Here is a 13,045-nt window from a genome sequence, read left to right as displayed (position 1 = left end):
CAAATAGTCTTACCGTTAGTTTTGTTAACTTTTTCAATTAAATATAGGGGTAAAATGTTTTTTTAAATATATTTTTTTTATAATAATAAAAAAAATTCCAGCATATGAATATGCTAACAAAGCCATGAACAACTTCCACCTAACATCGAGCCAATTAACCCACCACCCCGGTAATAACTGATGACGCTCCCACAACCCACACCCGCACCCAAATCATACTCACCCACCTTGTGATGGTGAGAATAGGAAGAAGGTTTTTTTAGTTTTTTTAGTTTGTTTTGGGTGAAATGAATATTTAGATGGTGGAAATTAAAAATAATATTATTTAGAAAATACCATTTTGGCCCTGCATTTAACATAAAATATAACAAAATTGACGATATCACTATTTGTCCTAACGAAAGTGAAGTTGAAGGACCACAGGAACGATTTTGAAAATTAAGATACCAAAATGAGAATCGGGTCAAAATTTAGAGACCATTAGACCTTAAAACCCTTGTTTGTCCAATTCCCTGTGGCTGTGGGTGGCCATGGCCTGCAAGTGCAATGAATCAATTTTATTATTATTATTATTTTTTAAAATAATAGTCAAAGGTGATAGGTTTCTCACACATATTATCAAGGTGTCACCGTGTCATGGAAGATCGAATTTGAGACCATCGATTTGCAAGTTAAGGTCATTTTTCATTAAACTAGACCCGATTGATAGTTCAACAAATCAGTTGTGAGTTGTAAAACCATGGCGTGGCATTGAACATTATCATATCAGACTACAAGTTAGGGATTAATGGGGCTCCCCGAGTGGGATCATGGTTGGATTATGAGTTTTTTCAATAAGAAAGAAGACAAAAATGAATATCCCCAATGCAAGCAACTTTCTCTCTAACCTTCTCTTTTGGACTTTTTTCCTTCTCTTCATGACATGTGTCACTTCTCTCTCACTTAAAAATTAAAATAATGTTTTTAATAACTAAAAAAATATTAAGTGTATTTCCATATTTGCATTATTTTATTGTTTGTTTAAAATATAAAATAAACAAATTCTTCAATTATTTTTATTTTTATTTATTGTTTGTTTTGATAATTAAAAATATTGTTTTAAGTGAGAGAGAAGTGACACATGTTATAAAAAAGATGAAGAAGGTTAGAAAGAAGTTACTAGCATTTCCCGATGAATATTGTGATGTGCATTGTCAAATAATTACATTATTATCACGGATAACAGGAATTGAGAAGTTTTCTTCTTCCTTTTTTCTTTTTTCTTTTTTCTTTTTTTGTGAAATACAAAGCCGACCCAAAACAAATACCCGCGAACTTGAACCCGACCGATTATGATTCGGTCTCGGACTTGAATCTCTCTCTGTCCGTGGTGTGTGACTTGCGCAGGTGCAACCACTGCACTCTGATGATTCCCTCTTTGTTTCATTGACCTTGATTTCTCGCCATTGTATTTGGACTGACTATCTGTTTGGTTTCTGGAAAGTTGAAGAAAAACTGAAGGAAAACTCAAAGTCTTACTATTTCTCATAACTGAGTGGAAATGCTCAGCTCCCTAAAAAAGGGGTAATTACCAATTTCCTTTCTTTTTTTATTCTTCTGTTTTCAGTCTATTTTTTTTAAGATTTTGAATCCCGAGTGCAAAATAGGTAGCAACGAACATTTACTTTGAATTTTATTGTTTTTTATAATTGTCATAATTATTTATTCATTTTAAGCTTTTAGAGTGTTAATAAGCTTAAAATTTCTTATCTTTTAAGTTTTAATATTCTGGAGGGTATAGTATGTGAGAAATATGATACTTGCACAGTTTAAACGACTCTATAAAATTATGCTCATGCTCAATTGTTTGGTATAGCAATAATTAATGCCTGGCTTTTGTAATTCGTTTTTATGTTTCAGGTAATTAAATTAAATGAGCTTTTGTATTGCATAAGCTTTGTTTTCTTCTATGGAGATAGATCTTGAACTGCCTTCATGTGAGCAGGACAAGTTAGAAACTGGTTCAGATAAAGATGTTAATGTTGTAGATGTCACAGATGAGAAGAATGTTGAGGAGCATGTTAATTCACCAACAACGAGTGAACATGTTAAAGAAGCGGATGGATTGGATGCAAACCAAAGTGCTTGTAGTTTGCAGGCTCAAGATGATGCGAAAAATATGGGGTTGAATGCTGTTGATGAGGGGAAGAGAGTAATTCAGGAACCCCAAAATGGTTTGGAATTTGAGTCTAAGGAAGAAGCTTATTCTTACTACAGAGAATATGCTCGGTCTGTGGGATTTGGCATCACAATTAAAGCCAGTCGGCGCTCCAAAAAATCTGGAAAGTTCATTGATATAAAAATTGCATGTTCTAGATTCGGAAGCAAGCGCGAGTCTGGAACAACTGTCAATCCAAGACTTTGTATAACAAAGACAGACTGCAAAGCTAGCGTGCATATAAAGAGGAAAGATGATGGGAAATGGGTTGTACATAGTTTCATAAAGGAGCACAACCATGAAATGTGCCCAGATGATTTTATTTATGCTATCAGCGGAAGAAACAAGAAACCTGCTACTGTTGTCTGCCAAAAGAAAGGTCTACAGTCAGCTTTAGGTGAGGAAGATGTGAGAGTAATGTTCGAACATTTTATGTGTATGCAGGACGAGGATCCCAACTTCTTCTATGCAATAGATTTTGACCATGAAAAACGACTGAGAAGTGTATTTTGGATTGATGCAAAATGCAGGCATGATTGTAGTAGTTTTTGTGATGCAGTCTTCTTTGACACTTACTATGTTAGAAACAATTATAGAATTCCTTTTGTTCCTATTGTTGGAGTCAACCATCACTTCCAGTACATTTTGCTTGGATGTGCATTGATGGGAGAAGAGACCATCCCAGCTTTTGTTTGGTTAATGCGGACATGGCTTAAAGTAGTGGGTGGCCAAGCTCCAAGACTGATTATCACTGATCAAGACAAATACTTGAAAGAAGCTGTAGCAGATGTATTTACTGATGCATACCATTGTTTTTGTTTATGGCATGTATTGACCAGGATTCCTGAAAATGTGGGTTTTTTCATAAAGGAGAATGAAATATTCATGGAAAAATTCAACAAATGCATTTACCGGTCCTGGACAGTTGAACAATTTGAAAAGAAATGGTGGAAATTGGTTGATAGATTTGAACTAAGAGAAAATGCATGGGTTCACTCATTGTTTGAAGATCGTAAAAAGTGGGTTCCAACTTATATGCAGGATTCATTTATGGCTGGAATGTCTACAAAGGAGCGTTCTGGAAGTATAACTTCATTCTTTGATAGGTACATTTCTCAAGAAGCTACAGTTAACGATTTTATTGAGCAGTACAAAGGATTTCAGAAAGATATGTATGACATGGAAGTTAATGCTGCTCTTGAAACACAGGATAAACAACCCGGATTAAGATCTCTCTCACCTTTTGAAAAACAAATGGCAACTATCTATACAGGTTCTGTATTTAAAAAATTTAAGGTCGAGGTTTTGGGACTAGCTTCTTGTCAATTGCAGAAAGACGGTGAAAATGAAGCAACTGCAATTTTCCGGGTTGATGATTTGGAAGAACGCCAAAATTTTACTGTCTCTTGGAATGAAGCAGAATTAAAAGTAAGTTGTTCATGTCATTCATTTGAATACAACGGTTTTCTCTGCAGACATGCAATTCTGGTCCTCCAAGTGTCTGGTGTTTCCAGCATCCCATCCCATTATATTTTGAAGCGTTGGACGAAGGATGCAAAAGTTAGGTGTACTGTTAGTGATGGACCGAAGAGGCTTAACTACAGAGTGCAACGTTTCAACGATCTGTGTAAATTAGCTGTTAAATTGGGTGAAGAGGGGTCTTTATCTCCAGAAACTTACCACATTGCATTTCAGGCATTAGAGGCAGCATTGAAACATTGTGTGGATGCCAATAATTCTGTAAGAACTGTTTCCGAAGCCAACATGTCAGCTAATCATGGTTTTAATGATGCGGAAGAAGTCAATCCCAGCAGCAATATGGCAAAGTCTTCTAAGAAAAAGAAAACATACAAAAAAAGAAAGGTTGGTTAAGGCTTGATCTTTGGCTTGTATAATTTTCTGGGTCATCCTAATTGATATGTGCCCTGAGGTATATTTTATGTATACTGTAGGCGCAGACTGAACAAGATAGCGGAACTATCAGGTTGCAAGACAGCTGCCAGCAGATGGTTTGTCTCACGATCACTTTTGTTCTGAATTTCTCACTCACAGAGAATTTGTTTGTTTTGGACTGTAATATATTATAGTACACTTCATTATGGATTTAAATGTAGGAGGAACAGATGAAATCCAGAGCACATAACCGTGATAATTGTTACGTTCCTCAGCAAGAATTGGAAGGGGTAATATGAAACACCCAAGTTATTCCGAGATATTTGCAATAAGAGATTGTCCATATGCATACACCCTGCAGTATTCAATTTGTTATTATGAATTTTTTTTTAAATGGGATGTTATATGTTTTTGCAGGAACACGGTTCAAGATCTCGTGGTCTTGATAGCTATTACGGTGCTCAACAGAGTATGCAAGGAATGGTATGACATTTTCTTCCTGACTACAGCTCTTAAAGTTCTAATTGAGAAATTTATATCAAGGATTGTTTATTACTTGTATATCAGGGACAGCTGAACTCAATTGCTCCTATCAGTGATGGTTATTATGGCAATCAGCAGGCCACACAGGTACAATCCATGCCTTTGTTCTGACCCTGATGATTTTTCATAAAAAAAACAGAAGGCAAACATTTTCTTTTGATTTTCTACAGGGACAGTTGCATTCATTACCAACACGTGTTGGTCATTATGGGACCCAACAGAGTATGCGAGGAATGGTACGGGTTGTTTGGTTCTTGGCATTCTATGAAGCAGTATGGTTCATCACATAGAATTACTAAATAAGCAGTATTTTTCTTTTGGGGCCTCTTTCTTTAATTGCAGGGTCAACTTAGTTTCAGATCACCAACTGTGCAGAGCTGTTTTGACATTCAGGGCAATCTGCAAGATATGGTGGGCATTTAAGTAGTCCCATTGGACCCTGGTTTTCTATTTGGCATTGGATTTTCATCTCATGAGCTTTATGGCTCTTTGGCTGCAGGAACAGTCTGCAGGCTCCTCGCACTTTCACGGCAATGCATCAAAGCGCCTGCACGGTAAGCACCAAACGCAATAGCCAAGAGACCATGGCCATCCATTGAGATGAAGACCAGTGACCAATTGTAAATTAAGCCTCACGTTTGTAAACGGAGATTAAAAAAGTTTGAACTCTTATAAGCAAGTTTTTGTTGTTGTTGTTGTTGCTGATATAGATGTTTCTTTGTATATATATATTTTTTTAAATTGAACAATTGTACATAAAGATGTTCGATAGACATAAATGGAATTTATGTCACACCGTAAATCCACTACGTTTATCTTTTCTTTTGAACCTGCATGCCAACTTTTAGACTCATATGTATTAGGGTTAGAATATAATAAATATATGCCAACTTAATATCTGTAAACTATTGTATGGATAACTGTGATGTATGTTGGTTCAACAGCTCTTAGCATACAAAGACATCAGAAATGTGATATCATCGACTAGACCGACTTCTGGACTTTGCACGAGAAGGAAGTCATTTGCTTGTCTCGTGCAAATTTTGTTTGAAAACTGAAAAAAGGATCGTGTATTTGCTTTCCTTCTGCTCTCACATAGTGACATGAAATTATGTTCAAGTTCAGTCAAATTATAAAACTATCCCTGCAAAAGTCTGACACAGTTTACGTTTATTACTATTGCGGATTTGTTGGACAATGCAACTCTTCCGTTTTCATTGCTAACAATTATTCTCTAAAAAGAAAATAATTCTGTTAAATTCAAAGCCTGTAGCTGGTAAGTGATAACAAGAAGAATACACTGGACAAATATCATCAGTACCCCTATCAGTGTCCCATCTGTATATCGTATTTGGTAAGTCAGTGTACATCGGACCTCTTCCTTAATTTGCACCACAATCCATTCTTTGTATGGATTGTTGCCCCTGTAACTTGTTCCACGGATTCTGGAGACCCTTTTAGCTCTACAGTGAACTTCTGCAACAGCATAGCCAATGCTACAGTTGACTCCATGAGAGCAAATTGGTCTCCTATGCATTTTCTTGGCCCTCCGCCAAAAGGCAAGAAGGCAAAATCTGCTGTAATCTGATAATTGTAATCATAAAGTCATTACTTGATAGATGTCATCAATGTGCAAACACGAATGTATGATTCGAAAGGGGAAGTGACTGGTAATAACCTCGCTCGGGTACAATGCACCGGGAATTCGAGAAGGGTCGAAACCAGCCCATCCTTCAACCTCACTCTTCTTTGGAACTAAAAACCTCTCTGGTTCAAATTCAATAGGACTATCCCAAAAATATGGAGATCTATGGAGATTGTATACCTGAGTGGAAAGTTTCTGGAATATAAAACTAAAGATTGAAAGTGAAAGTGCTAGGCAAGCTTAGAGCATAGAATCAAGCTTATGGAAGTACCACATTGATAGATAGAGCTGAGGCCTGGCTTAGAATTACCTTAACCAAGGAGCAGTTGCAATTTATACCAATTTTAAAGAAATTCATAAATAAAGGAGGATCTTAAATGCTTCTACTCACAGAAAGGAAGATATCAGTCCCCGCAGGAATCACATAACCATCTTTTTCACCGTTGTACCCTCCTGCACAATGGATATAAAGCCCCTTTCTTATCCTAGATATGACCAGAAATAAATATTTGTTGTATGATTTGTAAAGAAAATAAATCCATAAAGCACAATGTCGTAAAACTTCAAGTTCCATCTGAAGATATAAGACCATTTTAATAATACCTGGTAGTGTATCTGACTTGAGAGAACGTCTAATAAGCAAGGGGGGTTGGGGAAATAAACGAAGAGACTCTACTACAATAAGTCTTACGTACCTGAAAGAAAAAAAGAAAGAAAAAAAACCACATGAATAACATCATTATACTTTGAGATTCCAATAAGGGTGAAAAAGAGGCAAGTTTAAGTAATCATTGTGCCCCAGCTTGGCATTCGTTGGTGGTTTCTGAGTTCAATTAAGCTCAAAATGAGATTGGAAAGCCTTGTTCAAACCTGTTTAAACCTGTTAGAGGCTTAGAGTTCATTCAGATAAAGAAGACAAAGCTCCTAATCTCCTGAGCCACCGGGAAATACATCGAAAGATGATTCACAGACTGGCCCCTCCCATTTGTATCAATGTTCAAAATTCAGTTCATTCTCCTTTCCCCTCTAACCTAACTTTGACCTCAAATCCAGCTACATAACTAAATATTGATGAGTTTCATTGCTTCAATGATAAATGCAGTGCATATACAAATGAATGGAACAAGTTCAGTAAATGTCTTGGGGACGTACTCCAGTTTTTTAATTGATTCAAGATTTGGTCCGTCCTGTCCAAGTACCGAATCAATCTCTGCTTGTGCTTTCTTCATCTTGGATGGGTTCTGCAACAAAGCAAGGGAATTTCATCTATGTCGTCACATATGTGAGGATGAAAGAGCTCATTGGTGCAAAGAAGTCATTGACAAACATTAAGCATAACTTTATTCTGCAGAATTTAAGTTAGAAATGAAGAATCATACTTGTGCAAGGAAGAAAACAGCCCAAGTAAGGACAGCAGCTGTTGTTTCATGGCCAGCAATAAGCATTGTCATCAAGTCATCCCTAAGCTGTCAAAATCCACAGGTAATGTTATAAATGCCCAAAGTGGAACACTGTCTCAAAACGGGTCCAATCCATAATGGTGTACAACTGAGAATTCACCTCAAATGGGAGTGAGGGTCGAGGAGTGAAGAAATAAAGAAAAAGCATTGCATTGATGAAGTGCAAGGGGAAATAAAAGAAAACCCCTATTTGGATCAGTTGGAATAATGTGATCGAACAAGTACTGATACATCAGTTTATCCTATATATGTTCATTATTTTGGTCAGAAATCCTGTATCTAAAAGCATTAAAGTTTTGCAAGTATTTACCTGACGATCATCAACATCAGCTCCACGCATGTCAACTAAGAAACGCAGTAGGCTTGCATCCTGCAAACTTTATAGTTACAATGCCAGAATTTTAACCCTTCTGCAAAGCTCCTAACTGTATCACTTATCATTAGAGTTCAGAAGAATTGGATTATATTTTCAGTTGGAGGTTTTCCCACCTTCAGATTTAAGTAGTCCCTTTGTTGCAGTTTCTCAACATCCGTTTCCTGTCACAGAATGTGATCAAATAAAGTTCTAGGTACTGGAAAATTAGTTTTTTAACATCTGTTTCCAATAATACAATACAACATCAATTTTTGCATGACTGTGTAGATATGATATTAAATATTCTCCCACGTCCACTTAATTCAGCTTAAGTTTCATCTAACCTGTCTGGTGTCTTTTGCATTTCTGATAAGTCCATCAAGACAATCATTTATAACCTTCAAATCGCCATGGAACTTCCGTTGCCTGGGGACTATCCACCTTGCCAGGGGAAATTTCCAATATGGGATATAAAAGGTGGACCTATGTTCAGCTTCACAAAGTGTGCCATAAACTGCCTGTAATGTATTTGCAAAAGAGCTGAATATGAACGCTTAGCAGTAAGCATAATAACATGAATGCTAAATCAATTTATATACAATAATTAAAGGGGAAAAAGTGTGATATCATATACTCAAATAGAGTAACAGTTCACAATAATTAGTCAATTATTTAGAAGCTAGGCAAGAAAAAATCAATTATTTAGAAAGAAAAAAAAAAGAAAAAAGTATATTAGTATTCTATTCAGTGATCTGATTGTACATTTAGTTCACTCCAAAAGTTGGCAGAATAAGAACTTCTATAAGATGTATAGACAACAGAATAAGAAAACCGAATGTTGGTTTGAAAAAAGACATCATGATGGAATGCGCTGACTGCCAGATACAACCATTTCAAAATCATTAGAATAAATGTTCCTTTTGCCAAACCTTGATTACAGGAGATTCTTTGGTAACAGAACCGAAGTCATAGTTGAAGACACCAAGTCCAATAATATCAAGAGCCAAACTCGAAAACTCTGCTTCAAGATCCAACTCAATTGTCTTCTCATCATGCAATTTCTCTCTTTCTAGAAGCTTCTCAAATTTTAATATTGTTCTCTCCGAACAATTTCTAAATGTTTTGACCATTGCTTCCAAGTACAAGGAATGGAACCCAGGAGCAATAACTGCAAAATCAGCTTATGGCTGGTAAGTCTCTGTTAAATGGACCACTATAAGTTTCAAATTTCAAATACAAATACCTTATTCTTTGCCCTAACCTGCGGTGCAAACACTAAAATATTAATCATTTTTTTTCCCTGTAGAAACAAAAATTAATTGTTACTACTCACCTCTTCTCCTCTGCTTCCAAGTGCCAAGATCAGCTGGTATAAGTCCTTTGCCCATTATTGGTTCTAGAATATCAGCCAGAACTCCCTAAGTACAAGTGTGAAACCACAACCAATTTGGGCACAACAGATTAGAATAAGTAAAAATGAGTGGAGTAAAACAGCTTAAAAATTATATATATATATATATATACACACACACACATCTGTATATCTTATTCTTACTTAACTGATTGAGACAACTAAAAGGAAATTAGAAAATAATTCAAAATTAAATAAACCCAACTGAAAAAAGGTTAAACCTGATAGCAAATGTTATGCGATAAACTAATATTGTTTTTCAATGGGTGGGGAGGGAGAGAGAGGAGAGGGAGAGAGGAGAGGAGGAGAGGAGGGGGGCCAGGATGGAGTATAACACTGATTTCCAAAGGTTATCCATATAACCTGTCAGTTCAAACAAATGGTGTGAGCAAAGTAACTTTTGAGTAAGGATACCAAATCAAGACTATGATTTGAAAACGGAAAGCAAATACTAATGATGAGTTTATTTATAAAGGAACATAATCTATTGACAATGAGTACATTATAGACATGGAGAATGAAGATAGAAACAACAAAACAAATTCTTGTTAAACAAGGGGAGTCCAGAAGCATATTATTAGGTAGTACCTTGTCATAACTAAATGCATTCTCTCGAAGAATATGCCTTGCAACAATAGGATCTGATACAACAACAAAAGCTTTTGGTCCAAACGCAAGTTTATACACGGAGCCATGCTGCCAAAACAAACAAAAGTTTGTAAAGAAAAGGAAAATAATTATGAACAGTAGTGCTCAGAAGGCCCAAATAACAAAGTCACAGTCCCCACAGCTGCAAGGGACTCCAGAAAACTGAGGTGTTTTTATCTGTATATGCCATCGAAATTTTAATCTCAAACAAGAAAATGAACAATTGATTGAACCTCACTACCCAACCATCTGTCTCCATGTCTACCCTACTACAACCCACATCCAAGGGAGCTAAACCCAATCAACCAGCAGAGCAGCCGTCAAACATGAATTCATGACAGGAAAGTACACTTTAAATTGAAGGATCCAAAGACCAAAATTTGTGAAGGATGCATACCTCTAAGAACAAATCATACAATGCAAAGAAGAGAGGCCGAGCAAACAAATCCGAGACTGCACCTTCAGCTATGGGCATAGATCCAAGGCTTCCCCCACTCAAAAAATTGGTAAGGAGGTTGCTTGCATTGTCCAGTAACTTTCTTCTTGTTTTTGGTTCATCAGTACTAGTTGATTGGCACCTACATTCAGAAAATTCACATCATATTCCATAATTCTACAATAAACATATGGCGTAAAACGGAAAAGAAATAGGAAATCCAATATATTCTGCTCAAGCTACATGGTACTCATTACTCACTCTTTTTATATTGTACAAAACATACTTCAAGGAGTTTTCTTTTCCTATGGGAAACAAACTGAAATACAAGTTTCAATTTTTCTTGTCTTTTCTTTTTCTTCTATTGAATTCAGAGAAAACATACAGAGAAAGCATGCCAAACCGATTGCAGGAAGAAAAGGAAAACACAGGTTATAAGCTAGGCATAAAAAAAACGGAGAATCGCTGGGTTCCCAGAAATTGTGGAATAGGAAGCAGAAACGCAAGTTAGAAACTCTCGCTCTCATGTAAAGAAACTAAAACATTTAAATTGTAATTGAAATATCAACTTCTCCAAGAAACCCAGAAGCTAGAAAATGTTTTAAATGCTTAAATGAGTATATGGCTATCATGTTATTACTGCAGAAAACACTATCAGCCTATCAGCAACAGTTGAAGAAAGAAAAACACCTGATAAGATGAGTGGTGGACTTGGAATTGAGAAGATGAGTGGTGGTTGAAGAGTGGAAATGACCAAATTCACTTCTCTGAAAGTTGACATTAATAAGAGCTGGGGGAGAGGGATGCAACAGAGAATAACCAGCCATAGCCATTAGTAGGCAATAAGCAGCAGACAGTTCTTGAGTTTTGAGCGGTGTGGGTTCAGCTGGGAATATTTTAGTAATTGGGATATTTGCAACACAGCCATACACAACACTAAAATGTAGTAAGAATGACATAACCAAACATGGAAGAAAAAGGAATTTGTGGGTGGTTACTTTTTTGTCAAACTCACTTGCCTGCCTGCCCCACTAAAAATCAGGAAAGCCAAGTTATCCAGAGGAGAGCCTGACCTAACAAAGTGCACTAATTCATCAATGAATTAGTAAATGGCTGTCTGCTTCTTGTTCACTTTCTTCATGCTTAGTTGAGTGAGTCTACTCCCGTTTGGTAAACAGTGCTCCTAAGATTCCTTTCTGCTGCATGTAGTTAGTGGCCCAGACTTATTTTATATATGGGCCTAATCATAACTCATAAGCCCAAGACTTTTGGGGCTTTGGTTTCTAAATGCAACTATCAATTCAACAAAAGAAATTCTAACTGCAATGCTCATGCGCGCTTGGACTATTCTCAACTGTTTATGCGTTGTATTTGTCTGAGAAGGTGTCTAATTACAAACATCAATTCTTTAAAAGAAATGGTAAAGGGACTATGCACCCAAGAGTGAGCAACCTTATGAGCAATTGAGTGTGAATTACTGATCCTAGCACGTCACGTTTCGTGGCTCATTCAAGGATGGCTAGATGCACGAGATAGTTCATTCATATATGCATGTTTTTTGTTGACTATTCCCAACCAATAAAGTTGTTGACAAATTTGAAAGCGGGGAAATCCAGATTCCCGGGTTGTGTGTAAGGATGGCCCACATTGACTATTTTTCACCGACTACAGAGTGCAGACAATATAAACAGCTGAGAGTAGAGACAAACGTGGAGAAGAAGATCGGTTAGTAAAATTATTGAATTGTCTGAGGGATCAGAACCCATTTTCACACACACATTGGAGAAGCCATTCCCATGTTTCAGAGACTGAGATACTTTTAAGATCAGTAGGGAAGGAAGGCTGACGGAATTTAACAGACAGTAAGAGAAGAAACCAGTTAGTCAATGTTGCCGCAGATTGAGTTGTAGTCTAACCTAGCCTTATGGAGACATTTTAAGACAACTAAGTACTGGTCAGTGGTCAAAAAGGAACGTGTGCTAAATATATAGGCCGTCATCTGTTTGAATTTTGATATCACTGTCTTGTATTTATATTCTTCAATCTTAATCATATATCCCTGCCTAACACATGTTCTCTTCTTTGACTCTCCTTCTGCTGGTTGAGAGGTCAGACTTCAGTTTATCATTTTGTGAGGCGAACTGAAGAACAATTAGCATGTGAGTTCAAAGGAAAACAAAACAAAAAAATAATTAAGTATATATACAAAGTTCCATTAAAAATATATAAAAAAAATTTGTTTAGATATGTTACAAAATTTTCAAAATAAATGCACGAAGTTTTGTGTACCCTTAATTAAAGACATGTAATTGCGTGTGGATTAAGGCTTTGAAAGACGAGGTGTTTTATGTCTTGTAAGACGAGGCATCGACTTGAGACGTTAGGATTAAGACTCTTGATTCAACGTTAAATTTTCAAAGCTAATTTGATATCTTGTTATGAACAACCACACCGGCA

The 13,045-nt window shown here is 36.4% G+C and overlaps 2 protein-coding genes across 6 annotated transcripts; one reads left to right on the top strand and one right to left on the bottom strand.

Moving 5' to 3' along the window:
* Positions 1 to 1,289: 1,289 nt before the first annotated feature.
* Positions 1,290 to 5,435, top strand: LOC117623322 (protein FAR1-RELATED SEQUENCE 2-like). 5 transcript variants are annotated; one of them, XM_034354252.1, is made up of 10 exons: positions 1,346 to 1,386; positions 1,484 to 1,563; positions 1,900 to 4,060; positions 4,150 to 4,206; positions 4,312 to 4,380; positions 4,508 to 4,573; positions 4,658 to 4,720; positions 4,804 to 4,869; positions 4,976 to 5,044; positions 5,133 to 5,435. In XM_034354252.1, the coding sequence occupies exons 3-10, from the start codon at positions 1,949 to 1,951 to the stop codon at positions 5,205 to 5,207; spliced, it is 2,577 nt and encodes an 858-aa protein (XP_034210143.1). In that variant the 5' UTR covers positions 1,346 to 1,386; positions 1,484 to 1,563; positions 1,900 to 1,948; the 3' UTR covers positions 5,208 to 5,435. The 5 variants fall into 5 exon arrangements, with proteins under 5 accessions (XP_034210148.1, XP_034210146.1, XP_034210144.1 ...); XM_034354257.1 differs by having other exon boundaries at positions 1,290 to 1,563; positions 2,037 to 4,060; XM_034354255.1 differs by having other exon boundaries at positions 1,290 to 1,563; positions 4,321 to 4,380.
* Positions 5,436 to 5,745: 310 nt separating this feature from the next.
* On the bottom strand, positions 5,746 to 11,658 carry LOC117622696 (cytochrome P450 97B2, chloroplastic). The gene is made up of 14 exons (XM_034353458.1): positions 11,279 to 11,658; positions 10,550 to 10,730; positions 10,093 to 10,200; positions 9,427 to 9,511; positions 9,023 to 9,261; positions 8,438 to 8,611; positions 8,228 to 8,275; positions 8,049 to 8,108; positions 7,658 to 7,744; positions 7,431 to 7,519; positions 6,882 to 6,973; positions 6,670 to 6,731; positions 6,312 to 6,458; positions 5,746 to 6,217 (listed from the first exon to the last, which is right to left on the bottom strand). The coding sequence occupies exons 1-14, from the start codon at positions 11,545 to 11,547 to the stop codon at positions 5,993 to 5,995; spliced, it is 1,866 nt and encodes a 621-aa protein (XP_034209349.1). The 5' UTR covers positions 11,548 to 11,658; the 3' UTR covers positions 5,746 to 5,992.
* Positions 11,659 to 13,045: the final 1,387 nt, after the last annotated feature.

The sequence above is a fragment of the Prunus dulcis genome, chromosome 3, assembly GCF_902201215.1.
Source record: "Prunus dulcis chromosome 3, ALMONDv2, whole genome shotgun sequence".
Classification (NCBI taxonomy): domain Eukaryota; kingdom Viridiplantae; phylum Streptophyta; class Magnoliopsida; order Rosales; family Rosaceae; genus Prunus; species Prunus dulcis.
The sequence above is the reverse complement of the archived record's forward strand: the minus strand, read 5'-3'. Positions and strand labels throughout refer to the sequence as shown.

What these genes read in the sequence shown, in the direction of transcription:
- LOC117623322 (XM_034354252.1), top strand. Translation starts at nt 1,949, where the DNA reads ATGGAGATAGATCTTGAACTGCCTTCATGTGAGCAGGACAAGTTAGAA. An exon ending in GCAATCAGCAGGCCACACAG is followed by an intron (nt 4,721 to 4,803) that starts GTACAATCCATG and finishes GATTTTCTACAG; the next exon opens with GGACAGTTGCATTCATTACC. An exon ending in AACAGAGTATGCGAGGAATG is followed by an intron (nt 4,870 to 4,975) that starts GTACGGGTTGTT and finishes CTTTAATTGCAG; the next exon opens with GGTCAACTTAGTTTCAGATC.
- LOC117622696 (XM_034353458.1), bottom strand. Translation starts at nt 11,547, where the DNA reads ATGTCATTCTTACTACATTTTAGTGTTGTGTATGGCTGTGTTGCAAAT. An exon ending in TGTATGATTTGTTCTTAGAG is followed by an intron (nt 10,201 to 10,549) that starts GTATGCATCCTT and finishes TTGTTTTGGCAG; the next exon opens with CATGGCTCCGTGTATAAACT. An exon ending in ATGCAAAAGACACCAGACAG is followed by an intron (nt 8,276 to 8,437) that starts GTTAGATGAAAC and finishes ATTCTGTGACAG; the next exon opens with GAAACGGATGTTGAGAAACT.